Here is a 23,567-nt window from a genome sequence, read left to right on the forward strand (position 1 = left end):
CTATCAACCATGCCAGCAAGCCCAAGGTGGCCAGACACAATGGTCTGTCGGACCGAGGAATATGAATATGGGCAGGGTCGGAACGAACGATGTGTCGTTTAACAGGGCAGAAGTAGGATCCCTACCAAGTAAACGTGGAAGGGCAACGTGGTAGAGCCATGACGTGTGGTTTTTGGCATAAATTTGGGCTACACCGAGACAATTTCGTCTGTTTCGTCATGTCTTGACGTCCTTATGAAACCCATCACAGCCTGGTGTTACTTACTCTGGGTGGCATCCTGATGGCATTCGACAACTCCGACTCCAAGCTGCCTGGGCTTCCGGGCTATGATGCACGCAACTTGCAGCCTTGGACTGTGCAGGTGGTTTTAACTGTGACCGTCCTGGCGCTGGTTGCCGTTGGGCTGCGTCTTCTCAGTCGTCGTGTCAAACACCAGCAATTGTGGCTAGATGACAAGATGATCATGTTTTCCATGGTAAGCCCCCAAACGGTGTCGGGCCAAGATGTTTCCATTGCCAAGTCATGTGCGGCTTATACTCATAAACCCTTCAGGGCTGGAACCTGGCAGTTGTCGGCTTCATTTTTGCCATGTATTCATCCGGTCTGGGGCTCCATGCAGACAATGTCGATGCGGCGGACATGGTCACGATGGCCAAGTGGTTGGTTGTGGCCGAGATACTCTACGCGTGGAATCTAGGCTGGACCAAGATGAGCTTGCTGTTGATGTACTATCGCATCTTCCGCACGCCGTACTTCAAGAAGGTGGCATGGATCGTCGGATCTTTTGTCTGGGCCTGGGTCGTTTGCATCACATTCTTATTCGTCTTCATTTGCGTACCGGTTGAGAAGCTGTGGTATCCGCAGCTTCCCGGAAGATGCATACATCAAGTCGGCACCTGGATATCTAATGCCGCATCTACTATACTCACCGACCTCATCATTCTGTTGATGCCCATCCCCCAGATATGGAGACTTCGGCTGCGAAAAACGGAGAAAATCGGCCTGACACTTGCGTTTAGCCTCGGTTTCTTGTAAGCCTCCAACGTGATCCCACGTCCCCCATATCCCCTTCCGGTTGAGGGTGACGCATACTGACTCGACTGTCATGGCAGTGTCGTGTTCGCGTCAGCCTACCGGACAAGCGTGCTGTTCACGTACACGGCCACAGACCCGACATACACCCTAGCTCCCACAGTAGGATGGACTGCCATCGAAATGTCAGCAGGCATCGTGTCGGCATGCCTCCCTACGCTTCTTCCCATAGTTCTTTGCTGCGCGCGGGCACTTGGCTTGACACGAACAGCGAGTGTGCCAAGCAGGGAAACCAACGTTCCCCCGACATTTGGTGGCTCCGGCGGCAAAAAGGTCAAGCTGAAACACGGACCGAATACATTGACCAACTTCAGCATCCGAGGCGAAGATGATGACGGCCGTGGAGGCCGGAAGAGCCCCTTTTATCGTCTGCCGGACAGCGCGGAATCGGAGAGCGTTAAGTCACACCCCGTGGATTCGAGCGGTGAATGCCCAGAGGTGTCATCGGAGCCGAATTTGCGCCCAGACACGGAAGGATATGGACACTGTGTGAAGAGCTATACGGCAAACGGCAATGGAAGCCACGGTGACAACATCCCACTACAGGGGATCCGAGTGCAGACAGACTTTCAGAGCTCTACGTCGCGGGAGCGCTGATTTTGTTTTCAGAGAAGTGGGAACAGAATCCGGATACGAGATGTTAGACCGGTAGCCATCATCTGCGGAGTTCTTGGCCGCCCTTTTGGACTAGAAAGTATTACAGGGGGAGTCGAATGTGCTGATGAGACGTGCGAACAGGACAAAGGCGGTGCGGCCTACTAGGGCATGAAAATTCGAGTAATGTGAAGCTTTGATGGTATTCCAAGCCATCGAGTCGTGTAACTCGTGTCGCATCATTGATTCGACCCAATGGCTGTGCCTCGCAAGCTTGCTGTCTAACAAAAGAAACTGACGCCAAACCTATTCGGGTTGGTTGGACAACGAACAACAATGAGTGGCCCTTGAACCCTCAACCCTCAACCTTCAACCTTGATTGTACCTTGGACATTCAAATCTCACAACTCACCCAGCTTCACACCTGCTCTGCACAGCCGTCTCGTGTGGTCTGCCATGAACAGGCCGAGAAACCGCCAACCGCGTCCTCCGCACCCAGACAAGCGAAACAGCACCCGCTCCGGCCCTTCATCGCGAGCCTCGCCCGCGACGCCCCAGCAGGCGGCCGGCACCCTGCCTACCGCCCAACAAGTTGTCCCAGGCGCCTCCGTCTTCATCATCCTAAAACAAGACCAGCCTACCGGCAGAGAAACGGCCGGCGTGGTCGGCGAACTCCTCACTCGCGGCGGCAACCACACCCGCGGCATCAAAGTGCGCTTGAGGAGCGGCCAAGTCGGACGAGTCCAGCGAATGGGTGCTGCCGCGCCCGAGCCGATGCCCTCGCCGCCCGACGACTCGCCCAGACCGCCGCATGCGTCGTCGCATTTCGCCCGCCGATACACAGACGTCCGAGCCGACGTGGGCTTTCCCTCGGAGCCTCCGCCCCGGAGTCTGGCGGATTTCCTCCCTCCCTCGCCGTCCAGCACTCATGTTGCCCCAGATCCGGGCCATGGCTCCGGTGCCGCGGGCAACTACGTGGCTGTCAACTGCCCGTTCTGCGACTCATTTACGGGGGACGAAGCCGCCGTCACTCATCACATTGACCGTGAGCACCTGAGCTGAGCCTGTTTCTCGCCAGCCTCGGCACGATAAGAGGGACGTATAGATTATGTTGTCGAGAACGTATGCGAGGCGGCGGTGAAGCCGCGCCTGTAGACAAACAAACAAATAGTGCACCAACAGCCGCTCACGAGGTGAGCCGGACCCGTCAAGCCAGGATGTCATCACGTCTCACGACGAGCGTCATTCAAATGACGCTCATTCTTCCTTCTTATATCCTTCCACCCGATGCCCCACGCCGCGAAAAACATACAAACAGTCAGTCCAGCGACAAAGTGAAACACCGACTGGAACGCCTTCGAGTACGACATCTGCGCAGCGGCAAGGAACGCGGGCTCGACAGCATCGCGGACGCCCGCCGCGCCAGCCTTGACAATGTCCTCCGCGCTCATCGAAGGAATGCGAGTCGTCAGCTCCGTCCTCAGCCTGCCGGTAAAGATGGTATTCGCGACGGCGATGAACATTGCGCCGCTAAACGTTTGGCAAAACACCATGGTGGACGTGGCAATCGCAACCAGCGGCGGAGGCGCATTAGCCTGGATGGCTATGACGGCAATCTGCATGCCCAGCCCGCGCCCGGCGCCCACAAAGATCTGGTATCCTACCCATACGGCGGGCGGGGTCAAGGGGTCAAGCGTCGCGAGCAGACCGCTGCCGATGGTGACGATGACGGCGGACGCGACGGCGAAGGGGAGGTAGTATCCTACTCTTTGCACTGGCCGCGCGACCGATTAGCAGCCTTCGCCGTAGGGGGGGCTCACGCGCGATGCGGCGTGGCGGCGTTTGAAAAACTCACCCATGAAGCCCGAGGCCACGGCAAACACAAGCTGCGTCAGAATGCTCGGCAGGATGGACAGCCCGCTCTGGAACGGAGTCGCCCCTTTGACGCTCTGGAAATAGATGGGCAGGTAGTAACTCGATCCAAACAGGGCAGTGAACAAGAAGGCCATGGTGAGGCAGGCCGTCCAAATCTCCCGCTTGCGAACAATGCTCGGCGGGACCATGGCATTGTCGCCTGCCCGCTTCTCCCACAACACGAACACACCAAGGGTGGCTGCACCACCTACCAGCAGGCCAATGACGGTGGCCGACGTCCACGGATGCGTAGTGCCGCCGTACTGGAGCGCGAGCAGGATCATGACGGCCCAGGGGGCGAAGAGCGCAAAGCCCGGTAGGTCGAATTTGCGCCCGACTATGGCCCACGTGCTCCCGGGGATGCGGACGCGGCGGTCGGGAATGGCGACGAGCGTTATGACGAGGGCGGCAAGCCCGCCGAGGGGGAGGTTGATGTAGAAGCCTTGGAGGGTTGTAAGTCGCATTCAAGTACGACATGTGCCCGTCCTGGGAGGGAACTTACACCATGGCCAACTCGCGTACTCGGTCAACGCACCGCCGACGAGCGGTCCGGCCACCAGTCCGACTTGACACCCGCCCATGACCATGCCCATGAGGGCCGGGCGTTTCTCAAGCGGCGCAGCCGCCGCAATGATTGCAAAGGCGCCGTTCTGGAGACCCGCGCTCCCGAGGCCAGCGACTGCTCTGCCGAGGATGAACATGGTTGAGGAGCTGGCGGCGCCGCAGATCAACGAGCCGACCTGGAACAAGAGCAGAAAGGCAAGAAATGTCCACTTTGGAGGCAGGATCAGGTTAGCCTGGGCCGCAGCCTGTGCTTGAAAATCGCATTCGCATGTACCTTTGTCCTGAAATGGGTGTAGAACTTTCCCGAGAGTGGTTGAAGCGACGCACTTGCAAGTCAGGTCAGCCGTGTTGACTCGTGTGGTGCCAGTCACAGCGGCACATACCTCGACAGATTATACGCAGCACCGTACCACCCGACGTCGTACAAGGAATGAAAATAGGTAGTAATGTGCGGGATGGCCTGTCAACGTCAGCCACGGTCCGTTCCCGTTCACGAGCCGTCCGAAACCACGAACCGTCACGATGATGGACATGTCCAGCAACACCAAAAACGTCGCCAGCGTCATCGCCATCATCAAACCGAACAACCTCCACCCATGCACGTATTCCACCTCGGCGTCTTCTTTCTCTTTCGCATCATCATCCGTGAACAACGACTCTGAGCATGGCGAATCTCGTGGAATGCCGCTATCAAACTTTCCATGGCGCCCAAAGTCAAGCTCCAGCGACGGCGAAGCGGACAATCGGAATTTCTTATGCAGGTATTCGGCAGTGGAAAAATAGGCAGGAGTAGGCTCCTGCAGGACATGAGTTCCCATTAGTTCAGCTGTTATTTCATATCCCTTTTGGGACCAGCAGCCTCGTCTTGATGTTGAAAGAGTCAGATCGAACCGGGGGGTTGCAGATGTCAGCCACGCATGAAGTATAATTGAGATGCCGAATGGAGTCGTGAGGCTCACGGCGGAATCCCTCCTGGCTCCAAACAAGGTGTACTATTTCCCCCTTGGGGACTTGGTGACTGTTTGGTGCACCATCTCGTGCGATAAAGCTGCACGTAAGTGCGAAGTGGGTGCCGTGGCGAAATCCCGCCGAGGGGAGGGGATCCGTCGGCATCCGGAGGCGAAGCATCACGTTCCGGAGCCCGGCGGACATGGCAGAATGACGACTTGTAACCTTTGTAGTAACAAGCGCGAGCGGATTATATGGTGACGCCTTGGTTCTCAATTGTCGCATCGCTTGCACAGAAATTCTCTACTGTTCCCACGGCCCAAACGTGTCTGACCAAGTAAAACCGCCCAAGTCCAGCCCGGCAGTTGGGTCAGCTGCGTCAACGATCAACGATCAACGATCAACGATCAACGATCAACGATAAAGCAGCCAAAGCCGTATGCGCGGCTGCCGAGTCCACAGTGTTGGCCGCCTCGACGAACTGGCCCTGGTGCTGGTGGCCCTTGGGCGCCAGGCAGCGCCACGTCCCCGAGATACGGCGCCAAGATGGGCTCCCACGAGCTTCGCAAGTTTCGCAGAATCTCGGCTCCCTTGGTGAAGAGGGTGCCATCCCGGCCATCTGTTCTGATGGCGTGCACCTCATGCACTCTGCAGGACGCGTGTTTGGAGCGGGAGTATAAGCTGTCGATGCGTACCGGCCCGGGGATGCCTTGCTCGGTGAACAAGCCAAGAGAGTGGACGAGGTTCGGAAAAGGCGCGCAGGGGCAAACGTACGGTTGTTGGCTAGGCGGCCTGGAAGTTGCTTGCGTATTTCGCCTCGAATGCCGCGCAACTGCCGAGTCAGCCGGTCCAGGCGGCGCACAGATTTGCGGAGCTGAGCGAAGTCCGAATTCCGAAGAAACTGCCTATTCGGGCAGCCAACGCCGAACGGCCCCGTCCCCGTTGTCATCAAACGAAATGCACCACAAATCTGACACTTGAGAAGAACAGCTGCAAACGTCCTACTTACCTACATGTTGCTTCAGGCTCGAAAAAAAGCGTGCAGTATCGTTGTTTTCGTGGACTTTCCATGTTCACGAGCTGCACCGTAATTTGGCATTGTTCCTATCGCAGCAGTGCCCATGGTCAGACCGCCTAGACCATCGACAAAGGGTACACCACATGATCACGAAGCCATGATAAGGGCCCAATCTCTTCAAAGACTCCCCAACTTGAAGAAAAGCCTCCGCTGGATAGATGCAGCAGCCTATACATATCCTGGGAAACTTAGAGATGAGCATGAATCATCTCTATCGGCATAGCCACCTTGACCAAGTACGCATCATGGACCCAACTCGACTTTGTGGCGTGGGTCACATATTTTGACAAGGGCAAAGGAGACCACTGCGGTCAGTCACACGGCTGCAATGTGGCGAAATGAGTGTATTAGTTTCGGGATTACAATTATTCCTCCATGGTCATGTTTCCTTTCCGCTCGATAAAAGACGCTTGGCAACGGCATCGCACACCAACTTCGTCGTACGTACTAGGAAGAAGGCCGCCCTCTGGCACGAGATGCTTCGTGCGGCGGAGTACGCGTCGCGGCCGATGTCCGAATATCAATTGCGTCCATCTCTCACATTCTCCGCTGGTAGTTGATGACACAGCTCTGATTCCATAGTCGTCTCTCCTCCCTTCCCTCTGTAGTTTCGTCGGTCGGCGGCGTTGTTGAAAAGACCAGCTGATACGGAATAGCCCTGATCTTTCGGGTAGGACTTTGGGGGGGATCCTCACACAATGGGTCGTGTTCTCCTCCGAATCGTCCTATGCCTCCACTATACGGGGCCATCAGGAATAGAATTCTTCAACAATCTTTTGAGCATAGAAAAGCAACCGTGAAGTTCAATGTACACTAGGAAAACGTCTCGACTGCCGCGGGTCAGACCTGTTATAATGACGGTTAGCTGGGGAAAGAGTTCTTTTTTTTTTTTGTTCCCACCATTATGAACCAGTACAGTACTTGCCTTCCGGTAGTAATTTTTTCAAAATTTCATGCATGATGCGCATGATATCCGCCGCAAAAGCTACGGTCAAGGGGTCGTGGGAAAGACGACGATATAAAGTCACGTCGTCCTCGGGTTTGCCACGCATTGACCGCCATGTGGCGATTCGGGTTGACATGCCCCAAATCTTGTAGGGCCACTGATCGGCACAATTTTCATCTTCATATCTTTTAATTAGGTTAATTTTATCGTCGCAAAGTTGAACCAATCTTTGAAAACCTGGTTCCTCGTGGTGCGAACCGCCAGTTTGTGAGGGCATGTTTGATCAGATGATATTGTCGCAGAACTCTATCCTTGTTGTCCGAGGTTGTGGTACGTGAGTTGAGTTGATGCTTCTCTCTATCCGTCTAGTAGGAGGGTTTGTTTGGATTTATATAGACCTTTCGGTAACACTCAGTTTCCGCTGACGGTCCGAACTGAGTGTGAATATTGCTCCTCATCACTGCCTTGGCCTCATGACCGCTCCCTTTGGTTCCATGTCGGAAGAAATGAGGCTGCAATCTCCTGTCGGTGGTCTGTATCAATGACTCTTGGTAGTTCATACGCAAGATTCACGACTTGGCGTGAAAAACTACCGGTGTAGATTTGATGCTCAATTCGAGTACCGTGGGAGAGTGTCAGTCGTCGGCCGCCAGCGAATGCGCCGTGTCGAAAACAATCACGGAGAGCCGCGTAAGTCACACAAAGGGACCCGTCGAGCAGGGGCGATGACATCCATGAACGACCGGACAGCGCGGGACACGAGGCCAACGGCTCGTAGCGATCGCGACGGCATCGAAACGTAAGCGTCTTGGATTGGGAACAGAGCCGTTGAAGAGGAGACAGAGGCGCGCACAGCCAAGTCAACCACGCCATGAAATGGACTCAAGGCAGAGGCGCTGCTGAATGACATCAAGGGACAAAGGCAGAAATGACAGACGACATTGAGATTCGCAGGGCGCCCAGGTGCTGCCCGTGTCTTTTCTTCATGCCCAAGTAGCGCTCCGAGAATTGCAGCGACTGGTCACTCGTTACGTTTCAACCGCAACTGTGCTCCTTTTGCTCGACTGCTGAACAGGCCTCGGCGTCTGCTCAATGGCATGGCATAAGCGAGGAGTCATACATGTACGTATGCCGGTTGCGCGAACATGGATTGAAGGGATGCCGGAACAATAATGGGATAGACAAAAAGTCCCATGTCGCCCCCTCATCACGGCATGCAGTGTCTTGACGCTGCGAGGCTCGCATAGAGCCCTTGTCAATGTAGCTGGATTCGAATATATTGGTGATGGAGTCATTGTAGGTCGAAGTCATGTAACTTTCAATCTCGCGCACCACTGGGACAACGATGTAGGCCCCAACGAGGGTCTTGCTCTCTACAGCTGTTCCGGCACGTTCTGCAGTGGGCGCAGGAGTGAGGGAGTCGGCGCAGTCGTCGCCAACTCTCCTTTGACCGAGCTGAAGGGTTTCGAGGCCAACTTGAGCAGTGAGCCAAGGACGTAAGAAGCTACCGAGCGGTTTGGGCCCAGTCAATCCCGAGCGCCAGACACACGACTTTCTTGGGCTCCCGTAGTTTTTTGTTTTTTTAGGCCCAAAGACCGCCGTCGTTCTTGAGCCGTCATGTCGCGATCCGTTGGTTCGAGTCAGCTCGTAAGCTGTCGCGCAGGATATGAGGCGGCCTACCTTTTTTTTTTTTTTTTTTTTTTTTTTTTTTTTGGTGGTGCGACATAAGCGCCGGACCAGGCGCCGCAGGACTTGGCGCCAAGCACATTTAGACGCGGGCGCACCCAAGTGGCCAATAACTCCAGGACCAACTTGCGCCTCCCACACAACTTCGACCTTATAAGAGAGGGGGGAGGCTGCAAATCCGTTGTTACTACTCCGTACTCCGTACCAGAGGGCCATGTTAGAGTTTGTGTGGATCCAAGATGATCACGTATTTTGCGCGTTAATATACTGCGACAAAGGCCATTGGTCAGATTCGTAACTGAACTTGCCCGAAGCAAATCGAGAATGGCCTCCCAGAAACGCATTCGTCAACGCCAAGATTTCACGAGGCAATGCCGAATAACCCGTTTTCCCAAGTGCCAAAAAATTTCTGCCGTCTTGTTAGGCTGTGGCCACGTACCGACTGGTAAGTGCCAAAGACCTTCGTGGCCGAGGCCAACCCGCGCAAACAGGTCTCAACTACCCTGTACATAACAAACGAAACGTTATTGCGCAATTATTAGTCCTCCCTGGTACGGCCGGAAATCTCCACTTTTCCCTGCAGTTCGACTGACTCGGTACAGCTACGCATTCAACGACCAATCACAAAAGGACCCTACTATTACGCTCGTTAAGCCGATACGTTCCGAAGTTTGTTGGATTGCCTCTTGCAAAGTCCCTCCGCTCTCCGCCCACCACACACAACCCATCCTTTCCGTGCCACGAACCATGGCCACGTCAAGCTTCATGGCCACCGAGATGGTACCTCGATTTCTGCTGCCTCGGCTTAGCTGGAAATCGCCGCTCATTGCCTCCCGCGCAACTCGGCCCTTTGCCGCTCTCCAAGCGGCCGGCAACACTCGGCGATGGAAGAGCTCGCAGACAAGCCTCAACGGCCAATCGTCGTCCCGATGCGCATCGCCGGTCAAGCACAGCCCGGCCCTGGCTCGTCTGTTCCACGCGACCGCCTCGAGGCGGCGGGACCACTACTTCGACACACTCAAATTCGTGGAGCGCTTGCGCGGAGAGGGTTTCACGGAGCAGCAAGCCGTCGCCATGATGAAGATTTTGAACGATGTCATTGAAGAAAGGTGACCCAACCTCGGCCCCTGTCGGCGTTGGCAATTACTGACACCAACGCCGGCAGCATCCAGAACCTGACCCGCACAATGGTCCTGCACGAGGACGCCGCCAAGGTGACGTACACGCAGAAAGTAGACTTTGCCAAGCTCCGGTCCGAGCTGCTCTCGGCAGACAGCACTGAGACGAACACGACGCGAAGCGCTCATGAGCGTCTCACCAACGACATCGCGAAGCTGAGCAGTCGGCTGCGCGACGAGATTTCGCGAACGCAGGCCAGCGTCCGGCTGGACTTGAACTTGGAGAAGGGCCGTATCCGAGAGGAAGCCGTGGGCCAGGAGCTGAAGATCAAGGAGACGGAGACCAAGATTGAGCAAGAAGTGGCGGCATTGAGGGAGAAGCTGGAGCAGGTCAAGTTTCAGACGCTGCAGTGGCTGATGGGTGTCTGTACGGGTTTCGCGGCACTGATGTTGGGTGCCTGGAGACTGCTCATGTAGATGGCATGCCTGGGCTGGGGCTTTGCTGGTGCAGAAGACGGGAGTGAGTCTTATCAAGGTGGCGGAGTATGCGGTGTGTGACGGAGGGTTGGAAGATGGAGTGCGAAGCAAGTTGGGTGCTGCGCCTGTGGCTGGCGTACACGGTTGACCTGCGCGCATGCAGGCTTTCATTTGTTGCATTAATCACGATGGTAGAGGTGAATTCCCAGATAGAAACTAAAGTCTAGCGGTAAGCCCGGGTGAGATGCCTGGTTATTTATTACCCGCAGATTTTGAACCAGCATCCAACGAGTCCTCGTGTCCCGCACCGGTTGTTAACGGCCCGTTTGGACGAGGAGAATTAGTCGCGTACGCAGCTCATGTGATTGTAATATTACTTGTAGTGTTGATGAAAAAAGTAAAAAAGGCCCCAGTAGTTGCAGGCCTATTGAACAATTGTTTTTCTTTGGAGGCCTTGACGTTACGAAAAGCTGCCATGTAATAGTACTAATAAACATGCACTGTAGGGTAGCGGTAGACAGCAAGGCCAGGGCGTGCGTAATCAGGGTGTGGCGGGGCGCGACAGACCTGGCGATTCGTCAATACGAACATGAAAATACGTACCGGTACGATTGATCCCGCCGCCGCCGCCTGTTATTGACAGCCGAACCAGCAATCCGTCTGTCATGTTGGTCCCCGACAGGTCCACACGACTCACCCCGGGGCCCTCGCCGCCAGCACCCTTCGGGCAATGTGCCTGACGGTCCTTCGCCCAACCAACCCCACGGTGGCATCGACCAAGCTGCCCCGCCGATGACGGGGAGGGCGTGGGGTCTGTCAAACCACCACGGCGGACGAGTTCCCAACTTGATGCTTCAACGTCTTGAACATTTCAAATCTCAAACTTGCATGTGCAACCATCCTCGACCTCACAGCCCAGCGACAGCCATTCAACGCGATCGACCCAGCACCACAAACACCCATCATGGCAAGCAAGCCCAGGGTCCTCCTTTTGGGCGAAATCGAACAGTACGCACCAGACATCTGCCCCCATCCACTTCAGCAAGCAACACGGTCCAAATCGCGAGTCCAGAGCAAGACCAGGCCAAGCTAACTCTCCCTCCCAGCGCCCACACCGCCTGGTCCCAAATCGCATCCGTCGCCACCGTCCTCACCCCCAAAGCCACCAGCCGAACAGCCTTCATCGCCGAATGCAAAGCCGGCGCCTTCGATGGCGTCAGCGTCGCCTACCGGACCTTTGACTCCTTCGCCATAACCGGCAGAATCGACGACGAGCTCTGCGACGCGTTCCCCAAAACCCTCAAGTTTATATGCCACAACGGTACTGCCCCCCCTTCAAGGCCACCAGTTCAACACAAACCACGCCTCCTGACATGCTCCCCCCCTTTCAGGCGCCGGCTACGACCAAGTCGACATCCAAGCATGCACGTCGCGCTCCATCCGCGTCTCCAACACGCCCACAGCCGTCGACGAAGCCACAGCCGACATAACAATCTGGCTGCTCATCGGCGCCCTACGCAACTTCCCCGTCGGCATGTCGGCCCTCCGAGCCGGCGACTGGCGCGGCAACCCCCCGCCAAAGCTAGGCCACGACCCGCAGGGCAAGGTCCTCGGCATCCTGGGCATGGGCGGCATCGGGAGGAACGTGGCGGCCAAGGCTCGCGCGTTCGGGATGAAAATCCGCTACCACAACAGGAACAGGTTGCCCGCAGACCTGGAGGACGGCGCCGAGCTCGTCCCCTTTGAGAAGTTGCTGGCCGAGAGCGACGTCTTGAGCCTCAATCTTCCCCTGAACGTGAGTAGTTGCTGCACCTGGGCCTGGACCGCCCCCGACAATGGCTCGCGTCTTGGGACCTGACACAGTGCTTGCAGCCTCACACCCGGCACATCATCTCCACCGACCAATTCGCCCTCATGAAGCCCGGCATCGTGATCGTCAACACGGCCCGCGGGGCGGTCATGGACGAGGACGCACTCGTCAAGGCTTTGGACTCGGGCAAAGTCGCCAGCGTAGGCTTAGACGTGTACGGGGAAGAGCCCAAGGTTCACCCCGGTCTGATTGCCAATCCAAACGTGCTTCTCGTCCCGCACATGGGAACGTGGACTGTCGAGACGCAGATCAAGATGGAGGAGTGGGCTATTGACAATGTCAGGCTGGCGCTTGAACAGGCCAAATTGAAGAGTATTGTCCCCGAGCAGAAGGACATGGCCTGAACATCACTAGGCTCGGCGACAAGGTGTTGGGACCCCTCGGTCACCGTGTATCTATAGGCGAAAGAGGGTTCAGTTGCATCGCATATCGTTCTTTTCACAGATGGGACAGAAATAGCAGCATCTTGTCCAGCATACCAAGCCGTCGTTGCGAGGCTCGGCGTTGATATTGACGAGACCAACCAACGTCTATTGGCCACGGTTGACGGGCCTTTTCCGCCAACTCCTCTTCGATCCGAGACTCTCCCCTCCCGATACCCATTTCCATCAGATGCTATTCTCTTAGAACCTCGCCATGGGGGGATATCATATTTAGCAAAAAGAGCCAACGCCGTTTTGTTGAAAAAGCACATCTTTTTCTTTGCCACCTGCTGTCCGCCCAGCGAGGGGAGTCCCCGTCTTGTTCATAAAAAGGTGCGAGGATGTCAGATAAGCAGCAACAAAAACTTTATCAAGCTTTTTTTTTTTTAAAAAAGGCAAATATACGAAAGCTCTCCGAACCAACCTGTATGCCATGCAAGTTTATGCTGTTGAATACACAATTTTGCCCCATTGCCCGGCTAAACCACGGCGCAAGTCGTTACACGTAGGAATCCAGTTGAAGGACCCTTGGGTATGAGTACATTAAATTAGTAGCGGTAGATGTCGCTCTTGAAAGGACCTTCGACGGTGAGGCCAAGATATTCAGCCTGGACCTTGGTGAGGGTGCTAAGCTCGGCCTGGACATGGTCGAGGTGGAGACGAGCGACTTCCTCATCGAGGATCTTGGGCAGGACATAAACGCCAATATCGAGCTTGCTAGTCTTGGCAAACTCGACGTACTTCTTGCCGAAAGCCTCGTCGCTGGCCTTGTACAACATGATCTGGGCTAGGACCTGGTTGGTGAAGGAGCACGACATGACGAAAGAAGAGTGGCCAGTAGCACAGCCAAGATTGACGAGACGACCCTCAGCCAACAGGATGATGTGGCGGCCGTTCTTCATCAAGAAGCGGTCAACCTGGGGCTTGATGTTCTGGACCGAAGCGGCGTTGGCCTTCAACCAGGCAACGTCAATTTCAATATCGAAATGGCCAATGTCTAGGAGGCATGTTAGTAGCTTTCGGGCAACCGCGGGGTGATTCGGGTGTGTGCATGGAGCTTACTGCAGACGATGGCATCGTTCGGCATTACCTCGAAGTGCTCGCCCGTCAGGATATCACGGCAACCAGTGGTGGTGACAAAGATCTGACCAATCTTGGCGGCCTTCTCCATGGTGGTGACCTGGTAGCCCGCGATGGCAGCCTGGAGGGCATTGATGGGATCGACCTCGGTGACGAGAACACGGGCACCCATGCCGTGCAAGGCCATGGCACAGCCCTTGCCGACGTCACCGAAACCGGCTACAACGGCGACCTTGCCAGCAATCATGACATCGGTAGCGCGCTTGATACCATCTACAAGTGACTCACGGCAACCGTAAAGGTTGTCGAACTTGGACTTGGTAACGCTGTCGTTGACATTGATGGCGGGAACAAGCAGCTTGCCGTCCTTGAGCATGCGATACAAGTGATGGACGCCAGTGGTAGTCTCCTCGGAGACACCATAGCAGTCCTTGAGCATCTCAGGATACTTGGTGTGGACAAGGCTGGTTAAGTCACCGCCATCGTCGAGGATCAGATTGAGCTTGGCACCATCCTTGAAGGCGAGGAGCTGCTGCTCGAGACACCAATTGTACTCCTCCTCGGTCTCACCCTTCCAGGCGAAGACAGGGACACCGGCGGCGGCAATTGCGGCGGCGGCGTGGTCCTGGGTGCTGAAGATATTGCAGCTGGTCCAGGTGACTTCGGCACCAAGAGCAGTCAGGGTCTCGATGAGGACAGCGGTCTGGATGGTCATGTGCAAGCAGCCGGCAATACGGGCACCCTTGAGAGGCTGGTCTTGGGCGTACTTCTGGCGGGTGGCCATGAGACCGGGCATCTCGTTCTCGGCGAGCTCGATTTCTTTGCGGCCAAAAGCAGCGAGCGAAAGGTCAGCGACCTTGAACTTTTGAGCGGGGGCAGCCATTGTAGCGGTGAGAATTGTTGTGATGGGTTGGCGGAAAGGAGACTTGGATGGAAGATGAGTGACGACAGGAAAAAGAAGACGGCGGCGGAGGCGGAGGAGAGGGAGGAGAGGAAAATATGTATGAGGTTTTTGGGGTGGTGCTGACCCGAGCCTTCGACGAACAGAAACGAGGGGCCAAGTCGGCTAAACAGGCTGAGAGGGCCAGGTAGCGGGGCTTGGAGGGGTCGTCGGGCAGTCAGAATCTTTCAGTCGCTGCCCGGCCCGCTGGTTCGCTCAATCGTCGGCGTCGGGCGGTGTGTGCCGCTGCTCCCGCCAGACGCCATGAGCGACGGGCAGAAGTTTCTCAATCGCCGAAACGCGAAGAAGCGGGGCGATGCTCAAGGCCCATCACACTGATGCGATGACGGATGAATGCATATTGCGTCCGACAACCAACCTCCGCCGGCAGCCGTGCAAACGGACTCCGAGCTCCACAAGGCCAGGGCAACCAACCACCCTGCCAGATTGATGAGACTTTTTAATCCGGCCCGGATGCAGCTCCCCGGCATTCTACAGTATTGCACCGCAGCTCGCCGCAGCTCAGTGGGCTCGTTTGAATTTCCAGTGCCATTAATGAGGCACTTCATTTCCATCTCTTTTGCCCAGTGGCGTGGCGTGCCTTGTTCCTACGGGCTATAGCCCTCTGTCCGAATTGTCAATTCCATAGCAGGAGAAGACTCCGTCCACAGAAAAGAGTGAAGCCGTCATGACCATCACGTCCTCATCGGCCATTTCACCCCCGGAACGTCCACACACTCGTTCTATCCCAACTTCCGTAGCTACTTCCAGAGCTGAGGTTTCATCATGGGTCGTCTCGTTAATACGGACAGAAACTCGAAAAAAAATGAAATTAAAATGTTAGACCATACAAATGGTTATCTTGTCGCCCAAGTCTAGACGATTGAAACTGCATTGTATTCTCCCTGAATCCGGAACGCCGCTAGATGCTACCCGCCAGAAAGGTGCCATTCACTCCCCAATGTCTTTGTCTACCCTTTCACAGAGTCCCTCCGCTTTCCTAGTCACTTCACTGAGGCATCAAGTTTTCCCGTACGGCAAACATTTTGGTCGTCACGTTAGAGGTGAAGCCGTCGACTTGCTTGCCGTACTGCTCAACCTGCTTGGCGTTCAGCATACCCTCAAGTCGGCTAGGCTCCTGAGGCATCTTGAACAGTCGTTGCCACTCATCCTCAGGTAGGGGAGGCTGTTTGGCCACAGCTCGTTGCGCATTCTCGGCCTTTCGCTTCGCCTGCCACTGTGAGATTTTGGCCTGCTCACGACTGACTTGACGCTGGTAAAACTGGAAGTTATTGAGGTCCGTGTAGTGTGACTCGATGCTTTCGAGGAGCAGGTCACACGTCTTTTCGAGGAACGGATCGATGGAGAGATCAAGGCTGTCAATAGAGGGATACAGGGGAGGCCTGACGGCATCTCTCTTGATGTCTGAAATCGAGTTTGGCTGATCAACCTCTTGTTCGGCGGGAGGAGCGGGGATCTGGTGCAAGAATGACGTGAGAAGGTGAGAGTTATGCACGTTGATGGGCAGTTCAGCCAAGATATCGCGGAAAGTAAGCCTCGACCTTTGAAGGCTGTTTTCCAGGTCAGCATACTTGACTGGACACAAACTCCAGGAGTCTCCGGGATCATCTGGAACAATCCATACCTATCGGTTGTGAACTTGCCCTCCTTGTATGCAGACATAAATGTGCTAGTGAGGCGGAACGCCCGCAAAGTCAGGTTCCCCTGAGAGCTCTTGCTAGTATCGTAGACGAGAGCAACAGTTCGGTCGTTGTCCTTCTGGTAGTGGTACTGGTTCTCGATGAAGCCCATGTTGACGAAGTTGCCCATGGTGGCGCTGGTATACCATCCCACGTTGTTGGCGTCAACGTTCACCTCTTTCAAGTGTCGTATCATTTCGTTTTGGTAGGCAACGTTGGATTTCTGCCGGGGAGCGGCGGCGGCAATCTGGGAGGTATCATTTTGGTGGCCGTCGGTAACTGCTCCTTCGACAGTAGGGAACTGAAAGGTGTTGGTGACCTCGAGGACACCATTCTGATCCATGCCAACAATAGATCCAGTTGCAACAGTGGGAAAGGTCGAGGAGCAGTGCTTCGCAATCTTCATGATTACCTATCATTCCCTCAGTATTAGCGACTCGTCCATCATCTTTGTGAGTGCGGTGGGGCTTGCTGGTGAATCTGCAGCGTACCAAAGCCTCGACCTGAACGGTTTGAAAAGGCGCATCTTTCAAAGAGTCGCTCATCTTTTCCGATTCGTCTAGATACACTTGTAGAATGCCGTAAGCGCACGGGTGGGAGCAATCGCGAGTATGCCGGCTGGTTGATGATGGCGAAATCACTGGCTTGCATTGGAATATCGAACTTTTCGCGTGTCCGATTTGTGGGCGTTGTGGGCTGAGAGCGGTGAAAGTGGGCAGAACATGGTGGGGGACAGATCTGGGCAGAGTCGGCCTCGACAATTCCTGGGAGCTGCTGCATAAGCTTACATTTTTCACTTCACTCGGCAATGGCATGAACCAGTTCACAAGCTGCGGCCATCAAAATGATGCACGACGCTAGCTGCAGATAAGTGCTGCCATTAATTTTCGTTAATTCTTAGACGAATGGGATTCGTTTGCTATCAAATATACATCAATCATGCTACAACAATCAAGTTGTTCGGTACCGCAATCGATGATAGCGCCATTGGCGCTCCGTCCATGCTAACTTCAGAATGCGCTGAAAATTTATCGCAGACGCCCCGCTATGTGTAATAAATCAATCTCCCAGTCGTGCCATCTGCTTGGCTGACCTCTAGCGTTTCCACTCCCGTGGTTATTCTGAGTTCTTTTCTTTGTTGCCGTTGCACCACTAACCCGATGATACAGCGTCCAATTTTACTCCCATTCGGTGATTTCCCAACTGTCAGCATTGTCACGCACAGTCAGACGGTGCTGGTCGATTTTCCAATAGGCGTACAAAGAACGCGTGGCGCCAGCGGCCTTGCGATGAGCCGGACCCCTCCCACCATCTAAAGCGTCCTCTCGTGATCTCCAGACACAGGTAGCCAAGTTTCGCAGTTCAGCGTCTGGTGATCCAAACCAATATCTACTCAGGTCAGCATCGGAGACAAAGGGTAACGGGCGGATACAGACGGTCGCAGACATACTTGAGGAAGCCTCCACTGGCAACAGCTTCGGCATGTGCAGCTTTATCCAGTTCACCAAGATGACCGTAATCCGTGCTGGGTTTGATCTGAGAACGAAAGGCGACGATATAGAATGACGTCTCTCGGAAACGTCTGCCGGACTTTTGAACGAGCTGCTTGAGCTCGTCGAAAACCTCTGGCCAGTTGAACGACTCAGTGTACGGCGCGATTGCATAGTCCTCACGAACAGCCCGGAGGCGCGCCAGAGCCAGCGAAATCAGGGCGTTTTCATTGTCGAGTGACTCCAGGTCTAGGAGATGTTCAGTGTCAACATAGGGAGACTGGACGATAAACCGTTCTCCGTTCAATGCATGGTTGCGAAATGCCGAAATGGCGTCCTTCTCCTTGGTAAAACCGGGAACTTCTGCGGGGAGTGCAGCTTCAATTCCTTGAGCAGCCATATTGATGAGAGCGGGTCGTCTCAGTAACGATTTTCACAAAGGAGTGGCCCTGGGAAAGCAGTTGAGAATGATGAACAATAATCCAGTAACGCCGAACGCCGGTATAGGCTACAAAACGAGTGGTCTACGAAGAAAGTGAAAAAAAAAAGAATCAGTCGCGAACATGTGGGAACTACTCCTGCCAACCATTTAAACAACAAGCTGGCAGCAGCAACTGGCAATAACACTTGCTAGGCACACCGCTGTGACATTGCAAATCCTCAGCAGGGATAACGACACGAAACCCATGAGTCGCGAATGCTAGCAAACCTTACCGCAGTCAACCCGCATGGCGCTGGGGCAAGGATCAACTTTGCATCAGCTGACCACTCATAGTGGCTGATTTACCGTGTTAGCACCGATGAGGCAGTCCGAGCAGGAGATTTCGCAATTGGGGTACCCCGTACTATCAGCAGCAAAATTAGAAAATTGATCCGCGCCGGGTGGCTTGGCCGATCCCTCATTCCACTCAACAATCGCTTGAGTGGCTTTCGGTCACGCTCGCCTAGTGGTGTCAACTTGCCTCCGGACAACACGGGTTGGAAGTGCTGCCTGCTGTTGGATGGACGATGGACACTATGGGCACACAAGATTCTCCGTGACTCGGAGAGAATTGACCGAGTGCTGTCTATTTCGCTGGTCCTGGACGTGGTTCATGCATTCCATCAAGCGAAAACGTCAAAGTCCTGTGACCGGGTTCCTGCACGCTGGCGTGGCCGGCTTATTGCCTCGGACCCTGTTGGGCGTCCGATCTCCGTCTATGTGGATCCCGCCGCCGGCACGACACTTGGCCCTGGATGACACCATCGCACACCATTTCACAATAGGCAGTCAAACAAGCCATGGATATGGGGCAGTGGAAACGGGTCAGCAGGTACGTATTTTGCGCCATGGGTCACGGACCATGTAACTACTGCCAACTGTCTGTACGGGCGCTTCTAACTTTTCACAACTGGTCGTGCCGCATGAAGTTCTTCGAGAACTGTGCTCATACTCTAATCAACACTCGTGGGGCAGCCTGCAGGCATTTTGTCTCCTGGGTATTATCAGATTCCCAATAGTTCTCTTTTGTGCTGCCCTCTCCAGCCTGCAGCGACAATATATGGGGGACAAGTCTTACACGAACCGCCGGGGCCCATATAAGTTACAACGTCAACGTCATATTTGATCGATGCAAAATTTAGACAACTCGAACTGCCGCCACCAAGGCATCCAGAGCACTCCCATGAGAGGCGCCATTGGCAGCAATTACAGGTCCTTTCCAAGCGACGCCCATTTTGTTACTAGGATCATGGTTTTTGTCCCATACCGAGTCGGCGTTTCTCAAGACAAATGCCCTGATATCTCTGTCTTTGAGAACCTGATCCAGGTAGGCCAGGTTCCGAACGAATACGCCCTTGAATTGCTTGCCGTCAAATCCGCAGGCGCCGTTTTGCGTCTCGCATTTATCTGTCTCAACCAGGATGCCGTCTTCATCGGAGAGCGCCCTGATGGCCGCCTTGGCTAAAGTTCTGGCATCTCCAAGGACGCCTCGGCTCATCTGGGGACCTTTCGAAAGTTCGGTCAACCCGCCCAACAGGACGCCTTGATTCACGGACCAAGTTTGTAAGCCATTGTTCTTGCAGCTTGCATCGAGACCGTCATTGATGAGGTACTGGCTATTGATCATGCCACTTTTTCGAAACCAGTGCCATTCATTTTTCGCAATCTCAAAGTACGTCCGGTTGGAGGGAATGCGATTGGCTAATGAAGCAGCAACTGTGATATACAGCTCGTTAACAACTGCGTTGACGTATTTTCGATGCTTGCTCCAAAAAACCCCGCCGTTGCAGGGAGTTCCGCCACCGGTTTGCATATCGTTAAATATGTCGGCCGCCGTTTCAAGGTATCTCTCATTCCGTGTTGCGTCATACGCGTGAATGAGCCCCAAAGCCCACCAGCCTTCGTCGTCGTAAAAGTCATTTATAAAGCCAGGGAACTTTTTGGGTGCATTTTCTATTGTGTTGCGGATGGTGTTTGCGATGCCCAGGGACTTCGCGGCGTCGGGCTGCAACATGGCAAAGTCGGCCAGAGTTGTGAGGGCATTGGCACTCTGCCACCAAGCGCCATCCCACAGACCGGTATCTTGCCTGTACCAATTTCTGTTGAGAGCCGTGATGGCAGTGGATGCATCCTGGACATATTGTGCCTTGGTTGTGGCCGGCGTTGCTTTAGCCAACAAGGCGGAGGTGAATGCCAGGCACGAGGCCCAGCTTATAACAGAGCACTTTGACATCATATCGAGAGGTGAAAGCCGACGATTCTCAGAATAAGAGGGACTCGACGAAAGGATGACGATATAGAACGCTTGACAGCTTCGGGAAAGCGCCAGTTATAATTTGAGATCAAGGGGGTGGCGGCTGTCTAGACAGCCTCCCAATTACATCTCTGGCCCAAGCTAGATCGGCAATGCTGTCTCAGAGTATGCCTTGGTTCATTTTGAAATGCGAAGCCGCACATTATACCACGCCAAGGAAGCGATGGAAGACGACATGGATCGAGCAAGACTGGCCATAACGGTGCCGGCCAATATCACAGTACTGCTGCTCCCAGTCTAAGCTACAAACAAAGCGCCACTAATGCGCGGGTATAGCTGCAAAATGTCTAGCACGGAAGGGATACATTGAATCGTTGCCTGGTCTTGATGGACCACACTCACGAGGCTATGGTGGATTGATGACATGAGTATGAAAGAGTTTATGGGCTCAGGCCGGGTGCCGCAAGCGACGCTCAAATGACGGGGTCTCGGAAATAAGGAAGCCTTGAACGGGCATATGGAGGATTTGGTGAGGCGGCTCGATTTGAGTTGCGGCAGACTTGGATGATCCCAGCCGCCTTTGTGATCCGGCGTCAAGAGGCTTCGGCAAGTCCAAGTACACGGTGATGGTCTCTGAACGATCAGCACAGATGTCTCAGTTCAGCCCGGCTTCAGTCCCAACCCACGGAAGCAATAATTATGAAGAGCAAGACGAATGGATATTCAAGTGGCTGCAATCCCCCTCTGCGTCCACAGTCTGACAACATGTCAAGGTGCAAGACACGGAATATTATTTCGAGAAGGATCAAACGACAACAAAACTCACTCGCTTTGGAAACCCGAAACAAAAAGCAACCTTTGTAAAGTGCCACTGCATTGTTCCAAAGGGAAACGAAATAGATCAACGCAAAAGCGCCACCAAGTTGCTCTGCGGGGCAGCCACTTGACAACTCATGACCTAACTTAAGAAACTACTGCATCATGATGGATCCGTTTCATCATGGCCAAGTACGTAGTCAACTCTGTCAATCCGCTTCTTGATCCTTCGACATATTAACTTACACCTTTGACTGCGTTACAAAGAACCTTCCACCCGATCAATATAGCCTCTGATATGATCCTCATGCGCCTTGAATGCAACTCATTGACAGAAGAAGCGGTGACGATACTATTATGCGATGTGATTCCGGCCACATCACAACTGGGCAATGTTAGGGTAGCACTGCTACACGGGCGGTTCCTCGACTTGTTTTTAAAACGTCCAAGTTGCTTCCGTTGGGCACCCGTCCTTGCAACTGCCAGGTCGGCATGACGTAACAGAGTCGTGTGACGACGATTCCTCGTCCCGTCACGGCGGGATAGAAAATATCTCCAAATATGGACTGACCTGAACCCTTACACCACAATCCGTATCCCCGCCGAAATCAGGTCAATACCGATCAGCTTTCATGGCGGCGTCATGCGTGGCTGGTAACCCCAGGAAACAATCCGCCAACCCGATATACACGGACTCGCGGCGAAAACGCGTCCCCCATGACCTCACAACACGGCCGAATCGTCGCCATCTGCCTCGCCTTTTCTCCTCTGCAACCACAGCTTGGCTCCATCATATGTCCCCAAATACAACGAACTTCCCAACGCCGTCCAACCGCAGCGGAACAGCCCCCCGCGGAAGAAACCCACGAGCCCTCGCTCGCTGTAAATCTGCCTCGTCACCGTCCACGAGGTCCCCTTCGCCATCGCCTTCCCCTCACACCCCCCGCCCGCACTACTCCGGCAATCCGACTTCCCCGCCGTCAGCATCATCCTCGTCTTCACAACATCACTCGGCGTGGTGACCCAAGCCGCGACAGCCCCTGCGCCTCCCGCGCTCACACCCGCCACCAACCCCGTCTCTACAACTCCCCTCTCCCCGCTTCCACGCCCACGTCTTCTCCTCTCCCAAGCCCAGGAGCGCAGGTGCTCGAAGATGGGAAACTGCAGCGCGGTGAACGGTAGGTTCCGCGCCACAAGCGCCGTATACCCCGTGAACAGCCTCCTCGGCGCGTCCCCAGCGGCAAGTTGTCTCCAGGCCCGCAGGGACGAAGACCCGCGCGGCTTGCTACCATCTTGCCGGATCATTTGGGCGTTTTGCTTGACGACCTCTGCCGGGGCGAGGACCATACACGAGGCCAGTTCGGCGGTAGCCGAGGCGGACGCGTGGACGAGGGATTGATGCAGCGGGAGGGCGCCGAGGACCGTCTTTGCCCTTTCGTACGTGGAGAAGAACAGCCCGGCTGCCAAAGCAAGTCAGCACGTGCAAAAAGCGAGGACGAGGGCGAGGGCGAGGGCGATGCAGTACCCGCTGGGAGTGTTGCCAGGACCACGCTCCCTATGCCTTGGTACAGCCCCTTGGGAGCAAGTGCTTTCCGGCCAGAGGCCCCATATGCCGAGAGGTAGTCCTGGCTCTGGTAGCGCGTTTTGAGGGTGTCGAGGGGGTAAATGAGGACGTCGACGGTGAATGCGGCGACGGCGCCGGCCTGCGGGCGGTCAGACGGCTGCGTCGGGAACCGGGCATGCCGGGGAGACGTACCGCGTATATGTCCATCATGTCATGGCTTTCCCTGCCGTCAACTTCAGACTTTGCAGTGTGTCTATTCAGAGTGATCAAGTAGGTTCCGCGAGGTGGTGAGCTGCGTGGTCTCGGATGGCCGGCGCGATGACATCATCAATCAACTCGCGGTACCACAAACCGCCACCCTGCCACCTTGCCGCTATTCAAAGCACACAACACGACAACAATGTCCCAAATGGTCAGTGAGTACCATTGATCGATATACAGAGGCATGCTATGGAATATGAGTAGTACACGTCCACATCGCGACCCGTCCAAAGCTGGCCGGTCCCCGCTTAACCATACGTTAGTCCAAGCT

At 54.9% G+C, this 23,567-nt stretch overlaps 10 protein-coding genes across 10 annotated transcripts; 5 read left to right on the forward strand and 5 right to left on the reverse strand.

Annotated features, from left to right (window-relative positions):
- Positions 1-281: 281 nt before the first annotated feature.
- MAM_01393 (uncharacterized protein) lies at positions 282-1,690 on the forward strand (the record flags this gene model as incomplete). The annotated part of the gene is made up of 3 exons (XM_040820192.1): positions 282-476; positions 554-1,032; positions 1,114-1,690. The coding sequence occupies 3 exons, from the start codon at positions 282-284 to the stop codon at positions 1,688-1,690; spliced, it is 1,251 nt and encodes a 416-aa protein (XP_040681680.1).
- Positions 1,691-2,143: 453 nt separating this feature from the next.
- Positions 2,144-2,749, forward strand: MAM_01394 (uncharacterized protein; the record flags this gene model as incomplete). Its single annotated transcript, XM_040820193.1, has 1 exon — positions 2,144-2,749. The coding sequence occupies one exon, from the start codon at positions 2,144-2,146 to the stop codon at positions 2,747-2,749; it is 606 nt and encodes a 201-aa protein (XP_040681681.1).
- Positions 2,750-2,910: 161 nt separating this feature from the next.
- MAM_01395 (Major facilitator superfamily domain, general substrate transporter) lies at positions 2,911-4,983 on the reverse strand (the record flags this gene model as incomplete). Its single annotated transcript, XM_040820194.1, has 6 exons — positions 2,911-3,461; positions 3,543-4,043; positions 4,104-4,374; positions 4,440-4,491; positions 4,549-4,625; positions 4,681-4,983. 6 exons carry the CDS (start codon positions 4,981-4,983, stop codon positions 2,911-2,913), a joined length of 1,755 nt encoding a protein of 584 aa, XP_040681682.1.
- Positions 4,984-9,570: 4,587 nt separating this feature from the next.
- Positions 9,571-10,418, forward strand: MAM_01396 (uncharacterized protein; the record flags this gene model as incomplete). Its single annotated transcript, XM_040820195.1, has 2 exons — positions 9,571-9,932; positions 9,989-10,418. The coding sequence occupies 2 exons, from the start codon at positions 9,571-9,573 to the stop codon at positions 10,416-10,418; spliced, it is 792 nt and encodes a 263-aa protein (XP_040681683.1).
- A 964-nt stretch (positions 10,419-11,382) lies between these two features.
- On the forward strand, positions 11,383-12,632 carry MAM_01397 (glyoxylate reductase; the record flags this gene model as incomplete). The annotated part of the gene is made up of 4 exons (XM_040820196.1): positions 11,383-11,426; positions 11,525-11,739; positions 11,810-12,213; positions 12,291-12,632. 4 exons carry the CDS (start codon positions 11,383-11,385, stop codon positions 12,630-12,632), a joined length of 1,005 nt encoding a protein of 334 aa, XP_040681684.1.
- Positions 12,633-13,258: 626 nt separating this feature from the next.
- On the reverse strand, positions 13,259-14,673 carry MAM_01398 (adenosylhomocysteinase; the record flags this gene model as incomplete). Its single annotated transcript, XM_040820197.1, has 2 exons — positions 13,259-13,707; positions 13,773-14,673. 2 exons carry the CDS (start codon positions 14,671-14,673, stop codon positions 13,259-13,261), a joined length of 1,350 nt encoding a protein of 449 aa, XP_040681685.1.
- A 1,066-nt stretch (positions 14,674-15,739) lies between these two features.
- MAM_01399 (eukaryotic translation initiation factor 3 subunit 3) lies at positions 15,740-16,975 on the reverse strand (the record flags this gene model as incomplete). The annotated part of the gene is made up of 3 exons (XM_040820198.1): positions 15,740-16,301; positions 16,376-16,842; positions 16,922-16,975. 3 exons carry the CDS (start codon positions 16,973-16,975, stop codon positions 15,740-15,742), a joined length of 1,083 nt encoding a protein of 360 aa, XP_040681686.1.
- Positions 16,976-17,608: 633 nt separating this feature from the next.
- On the reverse strand, positions 17,609-18,320 carry MAM_01400 (UPF0643 protein; the record flags this gene model as incomplete). Its single annotated transcript, XM_040820199.1, has 2 exons — positions 17,609-17,819; positions 17,881-18,320. 2 exons carry the CDS (start codon positions 18,318-18,320, stop codon positions 17,609-17,611), a joined length of 651 nt encoding a protein of 216 aa, XP_040681687.1.
- A 1,219-nt stretch (positions 18,321-19,539) lies between these two features.
- Positions 19,540-20,637, reverse strand: MAM_01401 (glycosyl hydrolase; the record flags this gene model as incomplete). The annotated part of the gene is made up of 1 exon (XM_040820200.1): positions 19,540-20,637. The coding sequence occupies one exon, from the start codon at positions 20,635-20,637 to the stop codon at positions 19,540-19,542; it is 1,098 nt and encodes a 365-aa protein (XP_040681688.1).
- Positions 20,638-22,624: 1,987 nt separating this feature from the next.
- MAM_01402 (uncharacterized protein) lies at positions 22,625-23,094 on the forward strand (the record flags this gene model as incomplete). The annotated part of the gene is made up of 2 exons (XM_040820201.1): positions 22,625-22,649; positions 22,727-23,094. 2 exons carry the CDS (start codon positions 22,625-22,627, stop codon positions 23,092-23,094), a joined length of 393 nt encoding a protein of 130 aa, XP_040681689.1.
- Between the last annotated feature and the right edge of the window lie 473 nt (positions 23,095-23,567).

Source organism: Metarhizium album (assembly GCF_000804445.1).
Source record: "Metarhizium album ARSEF 1941 chromosome Unknown scaffold_2, whole genome shotgun sequence".
NCBI classification, from domain to species: domain Eukaryota; kingdom Fungi; phylum Ascomycota; class Sordariomycetes; order Hypocreales; family Clavicipitaceae; genus Metarhizium; species Metarhizium album.